This window comes from Hibiscus syriacus, unplaced genomic scaffold (assembly GCF_006381635.1).
Source record: "Hibiscus syriacus cultivar Baekdansim isolate YM2019G1 unplaced genomic scaffold, ASM638163v2 tig00110783_pilon, whole genome shotgun sequence".
NCBI lineage: Eukaryota > Viridiplantae > Streptophyta > Magnoliopsida > Malvales > Malvaceae > Hibiscus > Hibiscus syriacus.
The window spans coordinates 633,396-649,871 of NW_024062861.1; the positions used below are offsets into that span (position 1 = coordinate 633,396).

Here is a 16,476-nt window from a genome sequence, read left to right on the forward strand (position 1 = left end):
AAAACAAAACACTTTCACCATTTCTATCCAGATTTCGAATCCTAATCATGTACAGATTCACTCAACCATGCTTCAGCATTTCAAGCTCATTTGAATTAGAAACCATAACGGCTCTACGGTTTTCACCTAAACCCTTTAATACCATTTTACAGATTAACAAAGTGATCGAAGAGAGTACCTAGTACAGCAAATCGATCTTGATAGGAGGGAGTTCTTTTTGGCAACGTAACTTCATCCATGATGCTCGCCCTTCATTGCCTCTTTGCTAATGTTTTCCTTAATCCCCTGATAATCTTTCCAAACCACATTAAGTTCATAATAGATAGGACAAAAGGGACAACCAATATCAACAGTAGCCCATAGCTGTGCAGCTGCTTAACCTGCTTTGAGAAGAAGAAAAAAACAATTGTACGATAATAATTTGACATTTAAAGGGCAACCATGTTGGCATTTTAACATCAAAGCTTACTAAGTTCAGGGTATTCTATCAACATTTAGTAATGTTCTGAAGTGAACTTGGGTTTTCTCTGTATTTAGGACATGGGATAATATTAATAACAAAACAAACCTTTGACCTCAAATTGCAGATATAATGTGTTAACTTAAAGTTGGAGTGTGTAAGCATTTCTTATGTTTCTAAGAGACTTCATTTTTCTTGAAGCAACTATATCCGCTACGCATTAGGACTTGGGTATGGATGGGATTACAACCCTTCAAAACCTTCCAAATACATGGAAAAATTTAGAAAAAAAATTTGAACATACCCGCATCGAAGACATACTCATATCCGAAACTCACATCCGAGTCCGAGTAACATTGAGTATTTCAATAGTCGGAATCCAAGATAGTTTTAAGATATTTAGATTAAAAAAAAATCAAGTTCTGATCAAAGAGTAAAAGAATAAACATCTAAGAGCTGACAAGGTAAAGTTTTGCAAGAACCTTTACCTGATCATAGTGCAAGTAAACGTGATAAAATAGGTACATAAACAGGAGTACTCTAGCAACCTGCCAAAGAAAAAAGTAATAAATTTTTTTATAAGAAAAAGAAATACATTAACTGTGAAAATATGAATGTAAGATAATACTCTTAATACCTAATTTTACTAAGAGAAAAATTTGTCAAATGACATTATCATTTTACGAATGAGACTAAAAGCAATAAAATGATTTCACTTACCAGCCATGTTACAAATATTACAACTCCGTTGATTAAGTAAGCTCTGGATCTCTTCATTCCAGCCGTGTCAAGATACCTATATGAACCCAGAATATTGTTATTGTTGAGTAAAAGTAATATGTTTTTTTATGACTGACAGATAAGAGGGATGTACTAGTATGGAGTTAAATTTTTACCATCTCAAGTTGATCCCAGGAGTCGTAGTCTCAGAAATGAGTACCATGAATGTATATAGCTGACCCTCCCCTGTCAACACAGAATATGCCACAGCAGCTATGGAGAGAAAATGATGAATGACCTGAAATAATAAGATTTTAGCCTGGTTTACATCATCAGCTTACATCAGTCATAACCAACAGGGAAGAGATAAACTTAGGGCAAGATTATAATAAAATAAATAAATACTTACATACTCCATTCTACCTAAAGATGGGTAAAACCAAATGATCATCCCAATGTCCGCAAGAAAGTAACCAACAGATACCTGTGAAAAGGTGGCATCTAAGATTAATTTTATTAGAAGCCAGCTACAGGTGATAAAACATAAACCTAAACCTAAAGAAATGTCAGCACAAATTGAGAAATTTCAGCAAGATTTCTCCCTTTTGTACGTGTAACAGTTCCTCAATTAGTTTCCAACCCTATTGAAAACTGCCTTACAGACAGACTGCATATATTCATCTGTGGTAGGAAATAATCTCAACATATTGCAAATTTATCTAGTAATTCATTTGATAGTTTTTCATTCTTAGTTATAAAAAAGCTACAACAAAATAAGAATACATGTATATTACAAATTTCTCATATAAGCCCTTATCCTTATTTCAATCTCTCAAATAAGGGCTCAATTGAGTACAATACCCATTAAGGGATAATTAGAGAATGTACATGTGTTAGATTTAGTATTTTATTGCTTACTCCAATCAAATACTAAAAAAAAAGCCGTTCTAGGTATTGCACCCTATTACAGATACATGGATGGCAGTACCTAGCATCAAGTACCAGCAAATGTGGTGTGGTTTAAGAAGAAAAAATCGCAGCAATCAAAAGAAATAAGACTGAAAAACGAGTTGGGAAGATGGAATTCGAGAAAACTTAAGGTCATAGAAATCCTCTAGTTTTACTTTGTTACATCAAAGAAAATAATAATAAGTTATGGCTGCAAATATTGTTACAGCTTATTTCTAGGGTTTAAAGAAGGTTTTAATCCTAGCCCTAGATTTAAAAGCTAATGAAAACTTATAATTCTAGCCATTCATAATATCTCTAATACTTAATAAAAATGAAACAATAAAATAAATAAAGCTCCTGCATCAAAATGTCAAAAGAATAAGAAGTATCAGCTAAGTTTACCACTCATTTTAGTTGCTAGCCAAGAGAATCAAGATGCTAGGCCAAAGGCTTAATTAGAAGATATGCTTGCCTAGGTCTGGCTGTTCCAACTAGACATTCTCCCAGCATAATGACCTCGACTAAGTTGCTCCTTAACAGTAATTTCCAGGGGTGGTTCAAGAAACATCATACTGATCAGCATCAATGGAGACAGGTCTGCGTTGAACTAGCAGCAGCAGATGTCCATTGTCTGATGGTGATAATGAATATAAGGTTATGATGATGTGATTTACTTATTCAGTGAGCAAACCATGTACCACATGGTTATAAAGATAAGAGACAGATACAGGTTGTGATTCTACATTGGGGAGATGGAGTTTTCAATTGCAAATTGGCACCCATGGAAAAATATGTTAGTTGCAAACTAGATTGTAACCAAGTAATATTTTCCTACTAAGTATTCTTTGCACCAGAGGCGAACGGCTCAAGCCTAAGAAATGCCTACAAAGATTGAATTTGGATTACTATAAAGTTTCAAGGCCAAAGTTTGACCTTGAGTTTGAGAAGTGCACATCAGTTCAACATCCAAGTTTCAAGGCCAAATTTTGGGAAAAGGACATATTTAGATTTTATGGGGTTTAGGAAATCAAATGGCAGAGAGCCTTAACCATATTAAAACAAAAGAATTGTACTAGGGCATGCACAAACATATTATAAGCCCTTCATTGATATCAGCAGTAAACGGGAGGTCTATTTCACTAGAATAAATCAACAGCAATCTACAGTTACGTGTCCTATCAAAGGCAATACCGCTCAAATCATTCGTATTCATGAAATAAATTCATATAAAAGTATTTTATTCATTGAAGAAAACTACTAAATTGCTTCTTCAAAATGAAATACTTTTCGCATGCTGAAAAAGCCTTTTGTTGGAGGGATTTGTGTACAGAAGTGAATGACTAAAATAATTTTCATTAAGATGTTATAAAAGGCAAGGCTAGATATAAATTATTAAATATCATCTACATTCCTAAGTTTTCATTGAAGACAAAGAAAAAGGTACACTCACCCCCAATGAAAATGTAGACAGTCCAGAACTGCGAAACATAATCAAGCCAGCGTATCGGTGATCAGAAAAGAGATTTGACCAAAACACGAAGTATAAGGACATGATTGTTATGAAAATGGCATGTACAGTTGATATGGATCTGCACAAAACTTCCAGAAATTAATCTGTATTGATAATAAAAATAATAATCATATATTCAAGCAAAGTAGAAATATCAGTCACCGGTTGTTCCACTCATTGTGTTGGACTTTTGATAACATAAGATAGCTCTTAAAGTAAACACTGCTAAACAACTGCGTAAGATCATAGACCTGAAAAAGGGTAATGATCAGAAATAGTTAGAAAAAAAAGAAGGGAAAGCTAGTAGAAGAGATATTTAAGAAGAAAACAAAAAGGCATAAACATAGAGATGATAGAAACAATAGTATAAAACAAGAAGAAACAAACGCTCGACGTAAGGGAATCATCATTAAGAAATTTTTAATAAAAGAATGCTACATGAGGCTGCAAATTGTGATACTAGATGAACTGAGTATTTTCAGAACTGAATAATGAATCAGAAAATTGAGCAGGAAACATACCATCTTGCAAGCACAAATGCCACAAATAACTGATGTGTATGGGATGAAAGAATCTGCCAGTAAATATTCCTTTAGCAGCAGCTCAGCCTGATTCTGGTATGATTGTATCTCCATAGTTGCTTCTTCAGAAACCAGTATCGTATCACATTCCTCCACCAATCAATCTAAGAAGATGAATTTTCCATTGATTCCTCGATTTTGTATTCTTCTCGTACTTCACGATGAATAGACATGAGAAAAAAAAAGATACAAGAAAAATGAAAAGTTCTATGCCCCGACTATAGTTGCTGCAATTTTGAAATATAATGCACCACTTTGGGGAACGAACCACTTTCCTCGTCATACATGAGAAGCAATTAGGAAATCATATTATTAAGGACTTCTCTTGTTTTTTGTACCAATCATCTAAAAGGCGAAGAGATAGGGGTAAGTGTCAATTGCTATGAGACAAAAATGTAGTTAAACCAGAAGTGGCAGTTCTGGGCCTAATTCATGATGGCCGTATCCTCAAAGTTGTACTACTCATAAAACCGGATTAGCATATAAGATTAGGGCTCCATTGCAGTAAAAGCATATATAATGCATTTCAATCTCGAACATATGCCAAAAAGTTAGCAACAATTGAGTCCTCCGAACTCATAAAGCTAGCCTGAAGAGGTGGTATCTGACAGATTTGGGGTTCTAAACCCCGAACCCTCAACTCCTTTCCCTACTCCTAAGTTGTGATTTCCTTTGTACCAAAAGTAAAAAAAATATATGCCAACACGCCAACACATCAAATTAAGAATGGTCCCTCCACATCAAAAGCGTTTTGGTTTGTATTAACCGATAACTGAATTGCCAATAAACAGCTTATCTTATGGTAAATAAGTTTAAGCTAAATAACAAACAAGGCAACATAAAAAATTCAGGATTTCTTACCCTTTGAGAAGAAAAGGCGCGAAGAAACACCTCTGATTCTATTTCATTTCTGGGAAAAATGTGCAATAATATAATACAATGCAGATGAACAAGAAAATGTTAATTACTCCACTAGGCATCTTTAAACCAGTTTTTAATTTATTCTCCTTAACCTAATGCATTCATTTAAGCTATTAAAAGAAACAACGAAATTAACAAATAAAATACCACTGACTTATCTGCAAAAAGAGAAAAGGAAAATGCAGTCTACATAAACATAAATTCAGAAAAATCAAGAACAAAATACTACATCAAACTAACAACTAAACATAATATGGAAACAACAAAAAACAAATTTGAATAATATAATAAACAATTACAAAATAATTACAAAATAAAAGAAAAAGACAGTATAAAAATTATCCGAAAAGAGAAGAAAATGAAAAGGAGAATAGGGTTACCGGAACCGGAGAAAATGAAATTATCGGAAAGAACCAATTAGAGCCTCAAAAGTTAAAAAAAAACGAATTTTTAATAAGAAAAATAATGAGCTTTAAGATTTTGTCAAAGCTAATGTTAATGTAATTAATTGAAAAGAAGACAGTTAATGTAATTAATAAATCTAAAATTAATAATGTTATATTCGAAATATTACTATGTGACATTGATTAAAAAATTCTTATTTATTTAGAATGGATAATTAAATTTGAGTACATAATAATTATATAAATTAACATATTTAATCATTTAATTATGTATAATTAAAACATTTCAATTACCGAAAATCATAAATATTGAAAAATATTTAAGACATAAACATCAATTTTAGATAATTTACTGCAAGCATTAAAAAAGTAGTATTTAAATAATGATCAATAAATATTTTTAATAGTTTTCATTTTCAACACAAAGTTATATAATTACGATGAGAGATGGAAGGTCTCACTGCGCCTGAACCATTAAAACCCGTAAAGAAAGTCAATCATTTTTTAAAGAAATAAAAAGAAAAATGGATTCTGATGAGAGATGGAAGCCTCCGATTTTGATGTTTCCGACGGTATTTTACAGATTCCACTGGTGGAGATGTTACTCATGACTATGTAAGCATCATATTATGCAGGTGACTTGAACCAACATTTGACGACAGCGAGAGAGGAGTTTTTAATTCATGACGGTCGAAAGAATTTTTGTAGATCTATGTCGATCTACGATGAATATAGAAAATAGATAACATATTCAACTTTAACAAATCAAAAAGGTTGAGTCTTGGTAGTTTGGCCCTTGGACGATGATCAAGGGTGATAGTTGATACGTGATCACTCTTTAAAAGAGATATTATTTAGACATTTTTACTTAAGTTTTTGTTTGCATTTAAACACTTTAGGATTATATTTCAAACATTTTTAGTCTAAATTGTATCATATGTATCATGATTGTAACAACCCATAAATTGAAAAAAAAATATTTAATTGAAATTTGAATATTTAATTAAGTAATTTGATGAAATTAAGGACTAAATTGAAAGTTTTTAAAACTTGTAACTTGTTTTAGAGATGAAAGAAATTCAGAGACTAAGCCCTGAATTTACACCTGAAGTGTCGGCATTCAAGCATTATAAGCGTGAATTCATTCTGAATTTCACCAAATTTCTTCCCTCAAAGCCCGAACTTCCAACCACGATCCCGACGTCGTCCGACCTCCGATCGTTGTTTTGAAAACACCATCGTGTTCATCATCGAGCGAGGAACAAATCTCTTAAATTAATTGAAGTGAAACGCTGCCAAACGTCGTGAATTTCAAGTCAAAGTCTCGACCTTTTTTAGCTCAATCGCCGAGAAAATCTTAAATTTATCGTCGATCGTTGCTCCGTTTACGACACCTCCCGCACCATCGTGTTTCTTGTGCCGTTCCGAGTCTGCCGGTGTCATTCTTGGTATACTTCAACTGCGGCGCGTGAGGAGGTGAGACGGTCAAAGTTTCCGATTTGTTGAAATCGAGCTCTCCGTCGTTCAAAAATTTGAACCGAGCTTTGTAAGTATCTCGAAATCGCTCAAAATAATTTTTAGGAATTTTTCCGTGAATTATACGCTGCCGGAAATAGTCCCATGCGCCCCCACGTGTCGCCACTGCGCGTGGGGAAGGTTCGGCTGCTGCTTACAACTAGTTTGACCGGACTGAACCGAGTTGACCGATTCAAACCGGTTCGACCCGACCCGTTGACCCGACCCGACCGTTGACCGTTAACCGGTTGGTATTTTGATAATTATTTTGAAAATGATTACATTCTAGTAATTATTTTGAAAATAGTGCTATTTTTGTAAAAAAAAAATTAAAAAAGGTAATTTTGTAATTTTTAAAAAAATGATATTTTAGTAATTATTTTAAAAATGGTGCTATTTTGGTAATTCTTTTTAAAAATGGTGCTATTTTTGTAATTTTTTTTAAAAAAAGGTGTTAATTTCGTAAAATGATTGATATATGTTGACCAGCCATTAAACGACCTTTAATTTTTTCTGTATATTTAGATCCTGACATTTTTTTACGTCCCGAATCCGTTTTTGGGGTCCGTTTCACCAAATTCGAACCCAAAATCTTCAAATCGTCAGTCAAACCTGTTGACTTTGATTTTGACAGAATTCAATTTCGGAAGGTCATACTTTATGTTTTTCGACGTCCTGAATCTGATTCCGAAGTCCGTTTTGCCAAATTCTGACCCGAAATCCCCGAATCGAGCATGTGAAACCAAAAGGCTTAGTGTTTTTAATATTTTGATTATTTATTTGAGTTTTGGTTAAAGAATTGATTCAATAAAATATTTTATGAAGGTACTTGTGTTTCACCTGAGCGTGGATCAGTTAATTCTGGAGTTGTTCGTTCGTCAGATCAGCCCGAACCCCGTAATACGAGAATTACCCGTAGGTTTCCGTATATTATTTAAATAATATTTATATTATTTATATTAGGATTCCAATATGGATTTTTCCTATTCATAGGATCTAGCGCTGCAGCAAAGAGTGATCGACAGACCCAGTAGTAGGCTTCCCTATCTGATTTCTCATACTGTTACAGGTGTGTTTCCTGACAGTATTACATTACTGTTTTAAAAATGATTCATCTAAATACCAAGTATTTAATATCTGATTTACTGTATATTCCGATTTAATTTCTGGATTAAGGTATTTCATACCGATTTCTGAGATCTAATTATCTGACATCTGAATTACCATATATTACTGATTTGAATTCTGATTTTCGTGTTTCTGCATATGGTTTCCAAGTATGAAACATTTTTATGTTTTAAGTGATTAATCATTGTTTTCACTTGAATACATTCATGTTTAATTTTGTCATTGGGGGTATTGTTGAAGGAAGATTATCTGCAGACTCCTCGACTTTGTGCTCAGGGTCTAAATGGCATGTGTGGTTGGGTGTATGGTTCTGGTAAACCTACACATTTATGATGTGAACGGATGGGGGTAGTGTTCATGTTTAAAAAATAAAAACATGTTGCATAAACCGATTTTATTGAAAGATTTTATCTGTATATTTTTTTTTATATTGTATGGAGCACATTGGGCTTTTTAGCTCATTCTATAGTTTTATCCTTTTTCAGATAACAGTAGACAGTAAGCAGCAGATTTGGCATCAGGGGAGATCAACTACTTTATTTTGTATGAACGTATATCTCTATATATTTTCAGTTATGTTTGGTGACATGTATTTTTCTATCGTTTTGGATATATTTGTATTATCGATATTTTGTTTAGTATTACCTGTAATGTTTTATCAGTTGTTTTAAAAATAATCTCTGAATGTGATATGTGACCACTTAGGTTTGAGTCTAACTTACAGACCGGGTCTGGGGGGTTACATTTGGTGGTATCAGAGCCTTATTCGCCAACATGAGTTTATTTGATGATAACAATCTGTTAGCAGAGTTGCAGGTTAAACCCACTTTGGCTGAGGAGATTAAGGCCAAACAACTTCTGGATAGTTCATTTCTTCCCATTATTGAACAAGTTAAGTAGGGATCGAGTTCAGAATATACTGTGGATCAAGATGGTATTTTGTGTTTTCATGGTCGTTACTGCGTCCCTAAAGATGATGAGTTGAGACGGATTATTCTTCAGGAGGCTAATAGTAATCCTTATGCTATGCATCCTGGCGGGGATAAAATGTACAATAATCTTAAGGAGCGCTACTTTTGGACTGGTATGAAAAAGAATATTTCAGATTTTGTGGCTAGGTGTTTGACTTGTCAGCAGGTTAAAGCGGAACACCAACATCCATCTGGATTGTTACAATCAATTAAGATTCCTGAATGGAAATGAGAGCGCATCACGATGGACTTTGTTACTGGTCTTCCTCTTACTCCTTACAAAAAGGATTCTATTTGGGTGATTGTTGATCGACTCACCAAGACAGCACACTTTATTCCTATCTGGATTAATTATTCTCTGGACAAACTGGTTAAGTTGTACATTTCTGAGATTGTTAGACTTCATGGTGTACCGTTGTCTATCATATCTGACCGAGATCCGAGGTTTACTTCCAGGTTCTGGAAAGCTTTGCACGAGGCTCTGGGTACTCGTTTGAATTTCAGTACAACTTTTCATCCTCAGACTAATTGACAGTCTGAACGAGTTATTCAAGTGTTGGAGGATATGTTACGGGGTTGTGTGATTGATTTCAGTGGTAGTTGGGAAGATTTCTTGTCGTTAGTTGAGTTTGCTTACAATAATAGTTATCAGGCGAGTATTCGCATGGCACCGTACGAGGCTCTGTATGGACGTAGATGTCGTACTCCTATATGTTGGACTGAGTTGCATGACAGGAAAACTTTGGGTCCAGACTTGGTTCGAGAGACTGAAGATATTGTTAGATTGATCCGTGATCGCTTAAAAGAGGCATTTGATAGATAGAAATCATACGCAAATAAGCGACGTAAGGATATCGAGTTTGAGGTTGGAAATCAAGTTTTTCTCAAGGTATCCCAATGGAAGAAGGTATTGAGATTTAAACGTAAGGGTAAACTGAGTCTGCGATTTATTGGTCGTATCGTATTTTGAAGAAAGTTGGACATGTTGCTTATCAGCTTGAGTTGCCTCCCCAGCTCAGTCGTATTCATGATGTTTTTCATGTGTCTATGTTGAGGCGATACTATCCAGATCCAGATCACATCATTCAGGTTGATGAGGTAGAGTTGAGACCTGATTTGTCATATGAGGAAGAGCCTGTTCAGGTTTTAGAGAGGGATGAGCGAGTTCTTCGGAATAGGCGTATTCCAATGGTCAAAGTTCAGTGGAGTAATCGTAGCCTCTCAGAAGCTACTTGGGAGACACTGGAGTCAATGGATGCTCAATTTCCTCATCTATTTTTATAAGGTAAATTTCGAGGACGAAATTTCTTGTAGAGGGGGAGAATTGTAACAACCCATAAATTGGAAAAAAATATATTTAATTGAAATTTGAGGATTTAATTAAGTAATTTGATGAAATTAGGGACTAAATTAAAAGTTTTTAAAACTTGTAGTTTGTTTTAGAGATGAAGGAAATTCAGGGACTAAGTCCTGAAGTTGAAATGATAGTGAGTTGGTAAATATTGACCTACTATAACCACTTTTTGTTGTGTACTCATTCATATACTCCGATGTTATATGTAGTGGGAGTCAGAAATTGTCCTATGTTCGGATCATTGCTACCAACAGTGATGAGTCAGTAGAAAGTTACTGCCATCTTTCTGAAATACTATTACAGAAAACATTGAAAATTAGAAAAACGTCTCATTGGATATGAAATTGACTCTCTTTTAAAGGTTTGAAAGATTATATAAAGGAAGCAATAACAAAAGGGTATGACGTCTAGGGTTTTATTTTACGGTAAACTACTTCAAATACCATTAAACTTTAGGTGTTGACTTATTTATACCATCAACGTTTTAATTTTATCAATTTTAGCATTAACATTTATTTTTAGGTGCAGTTATACCACTCCGCCGTTAATGATTTAAAGGCATGATGACATGGTAACTTCGTGCCGTGATGTTGTTGATGCGAATACTTCACCAAAACCACGTCGTTTTACTTAAAAAATATTTAGTTAAAATTTAAGTTTAGCAAGATTTAAACTTTAAACCTTCGAAAACAAAGGCTAAAGCTTAACCACTCAATTAACTTAAGATTTTGGTTATATACTTACAAATATAGCATACATATCATACAGTTCAGATTCTAAAATTTTGGTTAATATTTTTATACATAATTTATAATAAAAATAATATTTTTTTAGAAAACAACTATAATTTTCAAAATTCTCAAATTCCCTCAAACCCAAAACCCTAAAATTTAAACCCCCTAATTTCACCCATTACCACCGTCGAATCAACGCCCACCGCACACCACTTTCGTCGCCAAACCCTTACCACCAATTACCCCACTCTCCCATCCCTGGAAATCAAACCATGAACGACGAATATAAAATGTTCTGATCAAACCATGAACGACGATCGATCGATAGGAAAATGGTGAATGATGTACATGGCGAGAGGATGAGACTTCAGTGTGGTGGCAATTATGTGCTATCGTCGACTATGGTTGATGAATTTAGGAATTATAATTTAGGGTTTCTAGTTTTTTTTGGATTTTTGGGAATTTAGGATTTTTAGGGAATTTTGGGTTTTTCAAAAATTCATATTACTTATATCAACACAACGACATCTTTTTAGGCTTTTTTAGGCATCCACATAAGCAATGTCACGACATGTGGCTACCATGTCATCGTGCTGTTAAATCTTTATCGGCGGAGTGATATAATTGCACTTAAAAGTAAATGTTAGTACTAAAATTAGCAAAATTAAAATGTTGGTTGTATAAACGAGTTAGCACTTAAAGTTTGATGGCATTTGACGTAGTTTACCCTTTACTTTATTATAGTTCTTCTTCAATTTTTTTTCTTTATTAAGAGGTCATGATAGCCTAAATAAATCTGGGAAGAACAATTGGATGTAGAAGCAACGCTGCGCCTGAGAGGGTGATGGATGATGATCAATAAGATCTTCAAAAAGGTAATGATGAGACGAATCCGAGAGAGGATTTTATTTTGGCATAATGTAAACCCTATTTGCCAATGATCATTTTCCCTATTATATTTTATTGAGCATTTTGACCACAACATTTAATGCAAAAAGGTCTCTAACATTTGACATAATAATCACTTTATCTCTTATTCTTTTTTACTAGGGTATTTTAGCCCTCAACATTTCATTTTAGTTTAAAAAATATTCATATTTTGTAGTGTTAATCGTGTGTTAACTAATGATTTTATCTAAAGATGAAGTTTTTTGTAGTGGCATTGTAGGAGCATCAAAGACTGTGAGAGCAACGTTTTAGTTTAGAGAGATCTAGTTGACTAATTATCTTAGAATACTTAGTTAATTTATATAATCGCATATAGAGATATAACATATACGTGGGTTTCTTGGTGAGAACGAACAAGAGAGGTAGAATCCACTAAATTAATATTATGAGCATCAATCTTATTGTTGTGACATCATTGATTGCATGATTAAGTTTAACATTACCACACCTAAGTCAATTCAATACTTCCATTGTCATTGTTGTGATTCACTTTATTCTTATATCTACTTTAGTTTTATGTTTTTGTTGATCTGTTCATAACCGTCTTCAAACAATTTATGTTATTTAGTTTAGTTAATACTATGATAATTCTACGTGGGATACGATAACTTGATGCATTAATTTGCATCTACTTTATTACTTAATACGATATTGTATACCTACCCTCGTTTTCGTTATATATTGCACGCATCAGTGCGACTAGCGATGGTTGATGACTGGTCGTCGAGACAGTCTGCTCTGGCCTTCAGAGAGTGCGTGCGTCGAAGGCTTTTGCGAGGAAGATGGGAAAATGAATTTCAAAACAAGGAAATGGTTTATGTTCAAGACGCAAAACGCATCGTTTGGGAGGGAGAGATTTGACTCTAAACGATGGCGTTTTGGCTGACCAAACACCTGACCCACGCACAACCTGAATCAACCACCAAAAGATCAGCGTGTTCCTAGTTTTAAAACTTATTTCAATTTAGTCCTAAATGCATTAAGTAGATGTTATTTAAATACAATTTTAGTCCCGATAGTTTCTATTCGATCGGTTTGGTTACAATAATTTATTAACTGAATATTAAAAAATTATTGTATTATTGATAGAAATTCTTTGGGGTCTTGATCCTATTGTGGATCCCCACGTTCATGAGAGAAAGGCTAGAAACTTAGAATTGAAGTCATTAAGTTCGAATTCAAAAAATTAGAGTAAGTACCCCTCGAACTCCAAAGTGTTCCATGATTTTTATAAAATTTGATGCTTTACAAGTTTTGCATGTATGCATGATCTGTTATTTGAGTAGGGAGCACATAAAATACCTATGAAAGCGATGGCGATAACGATAGGTGGGTAATTTTTCAACAATAACAACGACGATGGTAATCGGCGATGATTGATAATTAGGGTTTAGAATTGAAGATTTTAGAGTTTTGAAGGTTTTTTTTGGATGATTTTAGGTAAATTTGAGATTTATTTCATGTATATATATATATATAGTTTTTTAAATAAATTTTTTAAAAATATATATAAACACGATATGTGTTACATAACACTAATTAACTACCGTTATGGCATAGATACTTAAAAGAAAAACGTCGAAAACATTATACACTTAATTTAAGTAAAAAATACTTTAAACACCTAAAATTAACTAAAGATATAATTTATGTGGTTATTTTAAGCCATAAATTAAAACATATATACTACACAGCGCCGTTAAAAACTAGTGAAAAACAAGGGTGTCACTTTCTTCTAGGTTTGTAAGGAGCAGAAGAACCCAGTGTTGCAGCAGATAAAGAAGAAGAAGATGAAGAAGACGAAGGTGAGGAAATAGGCCTGTGATCATGTTTGTTTCGATCGGCTTTGTCTTTGTAAAATGCCTCTAACAGCTCTTGTTTAAGTTCAGTGAATCGCTTCCTTTTCATTCTTTGCTCTTCCAAGGTACCTTGTTCAAACAAACAAGGTATATCATCCACCAAGAACTTGTCCAGCACTTGCGCACAATGTGGGAAGTATTTCCTCCCTGTTTCCACTGCCATTTACACCTTTTAATTAATGCTAAAAACAGCTGAATTACGAAATAGGTGATGATTGATACCTGTTTTAAACAGGGTGAGCAACCTCAAATGAAGCCTTGTGGTGTGCGCTGTTGCTGATTCGTTCAAAACAACTTTGCATGTGTTTGTATCTGCGTCTGCAATTTCCATGGCTACCTTGGCTTCCGCAGGATATAACAACCGTGCAAACGAGACTGACAACAAAAACAAAACTTATTAACATCACCATGGACGGTGCAGGATATAGTTCTACACAATACTTACCTCGATTCTCATAGTAGTCCAATTTCATGTGTAAATCATAAGTGATCTCTTGTGATGGAACTCCGACATTCTCCGATTCAGAACTCCGCATCTTTGTCTCAAGGACATCGATGAATAATCGATCTTTGTTAGATGGCTCCCCTTGCTTTTTGTTCTCGTTATAATCCTTGGCCCGAGTTAGTCTCCTGCAGATATCAATGGCAGTTCGGCCATCAGGCGTAGTTTCCGCCACACAGGCTCCCTTATTCAACAACGCCACCAGCACCAACGGTTCCTTGCGTCTTGCAGCGACATGGAGAGGCGTGAATCCTCGACGGTTCTTGAGATCGACATCAGCCAACCCGAGACTAAGAACCTCGTTAACGATCTTGGGATCACAGTAGGCAGCGGCATAGTGGAGTGCATAAGCTTCATCTAATGTGACATTTGATTCACTCAGAAGGAGTTTCAACAGCTCAACATCATCAGAATCCAGTGCCTTGTGGATTCTCTGGATTTGTTTTTCAAGGACCAAGTCGGACTCCGTTGTGACTAGCTCGAGTTCAAGACGGAGTGACCGAATCTTGCCGTAAACTTCCGGAGGTAGTTCTTTCTCTAGACATACGTTATTGAGATCGGATTTCGCCACTCTTTCGATGCAGGTGGATAAAAGCTGATTCAAATGATAGTGAAACGCAGCTACGAGAATTGGGATCACATCTTCCATAAGTGACTCCTCAACAATGTTCAAAAGATGGCGCTTCATTAATACAAAGGAAGCTGAGTCAAAAACTTGTCCATAAACCGAGTTTTAGATACACAAATGGTATGATTATAGCCAAATCAGACAGAGCAATATATCAAAATGATCATGTGTTTTCCTTTGTTTGGGCTACGAGTTTTTTTTGACCGCTAATCCTTTGTCCTCCCTCAGTTCTTCTTGTGATGATACGATGAGATTATGGTTAAGAAGGATTGATTTTTCATTCATCCACTTTAAATACTCTAGAGGTTTTTCAGATTTGTTTTTGCTCATCATGTCATCACTAATCATTCAAATTTTGTGTATGATTATCCTTGATGTACTAATTGATCTAAATAATAACTTGGCTAATGTACCTGTATATATATATATATAAAGCATAAGCTTGATTGGGTTTGGGAAATTGACCTGAACAAGCAAAACCAGCTCTTTGATTTGGAAAGTTGCAGAAGCAAACAACAATTCCAAAGCATAATTAATAAGAGGGCCACAAGCAACATGACAACAATTCGAGTCCACACATGTCGAAACGTCCCTCGGTGATGCCTTAATCCTCCCCGTATACAAATACTGCAACATCACTTTCACTGCTTCATGTCCCACCAGACCATACCGCACCATCTCAGACATCTCATACCTCGGTTTCCGACCACCTTCGAGCTGTTGCTGGAAAAGTTTATGGAAATAGGGACTTCGAGCGGCTAATATGCACCTATTAACACCCACGACAACATTGCCCTCCACAACAATCTCAGCATCGTTGTAGCTTTCGTATTCCTGGTTAACCAGTAGGTTTTCAAGGCAGGCACTGAGCTTGCTTAGGCTCAAATTTTCAGGGTCTGGACCAATTTCCATTACGTGGTTTTCTGACCCGAAACCATTTGATAGGTGAGAAGATGAAGTAAACGTTGGAGAAGATGAAATCTCGTTTCCATATTCCATGTTTTTGTCAATCTCCAAGATCATGAGAAATAAAGAAGGTAGATTATGTGAAACTATATGACGGGGGAAAAGCTAGAAAGAAAACAGGGTGTGGCTTAAAATAATAAAGAAGGTAGACGATGTGCATTAATGTGTCATATTAATAGTGTCCTTCAATGTGAAACGTTCACTTTAGACGGATCCATTCTTATGGCTGCTTTTGAATTTACGAATCTAACAGTAAAATGTTGTATTATCACATCTTGTTCCTCATTAAGACAGAGAATAAAGAAAGGAGGAGATAAAAAAGGA

At 34.8% G+C, this 16,476-nt stretch overlaps 2 protein-coding genes across 3 annotated transcripts; both read right to left on the minus strand.

The window, feature by feature from the left end:
• On the minus strand, positions 1 to 4,416 carry LOC120140228 (TLC domain-containing protein 4-like). The gene is made up of 8 exons (XM_039155239.1): positions 4,163 to 4,416; positions 3,804 to 3,892; positions 3,582 to 3,720; positions 1,590 to 1,664; positions 1,357 to 1,478; positions 1,181 to 1,256; positions 949 to 1,008; positions 1 to 380 (listed from the first exon to the last, which is right to left on the minus strand). Exons 1-8 carry the CDS (start codon positions 4,274 to 4,276, stop codon positions 252 to 254), a joined length of 804 nt encoding a protein of 267 aa, XP_039011170.1. The 5' UTR covers positions 4,277 to 4,416; the 3' UTR covers positions 1 to 251.
• A 9,491-nt stretch (positions 4,417 to 13,907) lies between these two features.
• On the minus strand, positions 13,908 to 16,251 carry LOC120140352 (BTB/POZ domain and ankyrin repeat-containing protein NPR1-like). Of its 2 annotated transcripts, none has more exons than XM_039155339.1 (4): positions 15,652 to 16,251; positions 14,502 to 15,240; positions 14,279 to 14,431; positions 13,908 to 14,212 (listed from the first exon to the last, which is right to left on the minus strand). In XM_039155339.1, exons 1-4 carry the CDS (start codon positions 16,207 to 16,209, stop codon positions 13,923 to 13,925), a joined length of 1,740 nt encoding a protein of 579 aa, XP_039011270.1. In that variant the 5' UTR covers positions 16,210 to 16,251; the 3' UTR covers positions 13,908 to 13,922. The 2 variants fall into 2 exon arrangements, with proteins under 2 accessions (XP_039011270.1, XP_039011271.1); XM_039155340.1 differs by having other exon boundaries at positions 14,027 to 14,225; positions 15,652 to 16,250.
• Positions 16,252 to 16,476: the final 225 nt, after the last annotated feature.

Excerpts from the sequence above, each read along its gene's own strand:
- LOC120140352 (XM_039155339.1), bottom strand. The coding sequence starts at position 16,209 with ATGATCTTGGAGATTGACAAAAACATGGAATATGGAAACGAGATTTCA. Across the intron at positions 15,241-15,651 it reads AGCTGGTTTTGCTTGTTCAG|CGCCATCTTTTGAACATTGT; the intron begins GTCAATTTCCCA and ends GTATTAATGAAG. Across the intron at positions 14,213-14,278 it reads GCTCACCCTGTTTAAAACAG|TGGAAACAGGGAGGAAATAC; the intron begins GTATCAATCATC and ends TGTAAATGGCAG.
- LOC120140228 (XM_039155239.1), bottom strand. The coding sequence starts at position 4,276 with ATGGAGATACAATCATACCAGAATCAGGCTGAGCTGCTGCTAAAGGAA. Across the intron at positions 3,721-3,803 it reads CACAATGAGTGGAACAACCG|ATCCATATCAACTGTACATG; the intron begins GTGACTGATATT and ends AGTTTTGTGCAG. Across the intron at positions 1,009-1,180 it reads TAATATTTGTAACATGGCTG|GTTGCTAGAGTACTCCTGTT; the intron begins GTAAGTGAAATC and ends TTTCTTTGGCAG.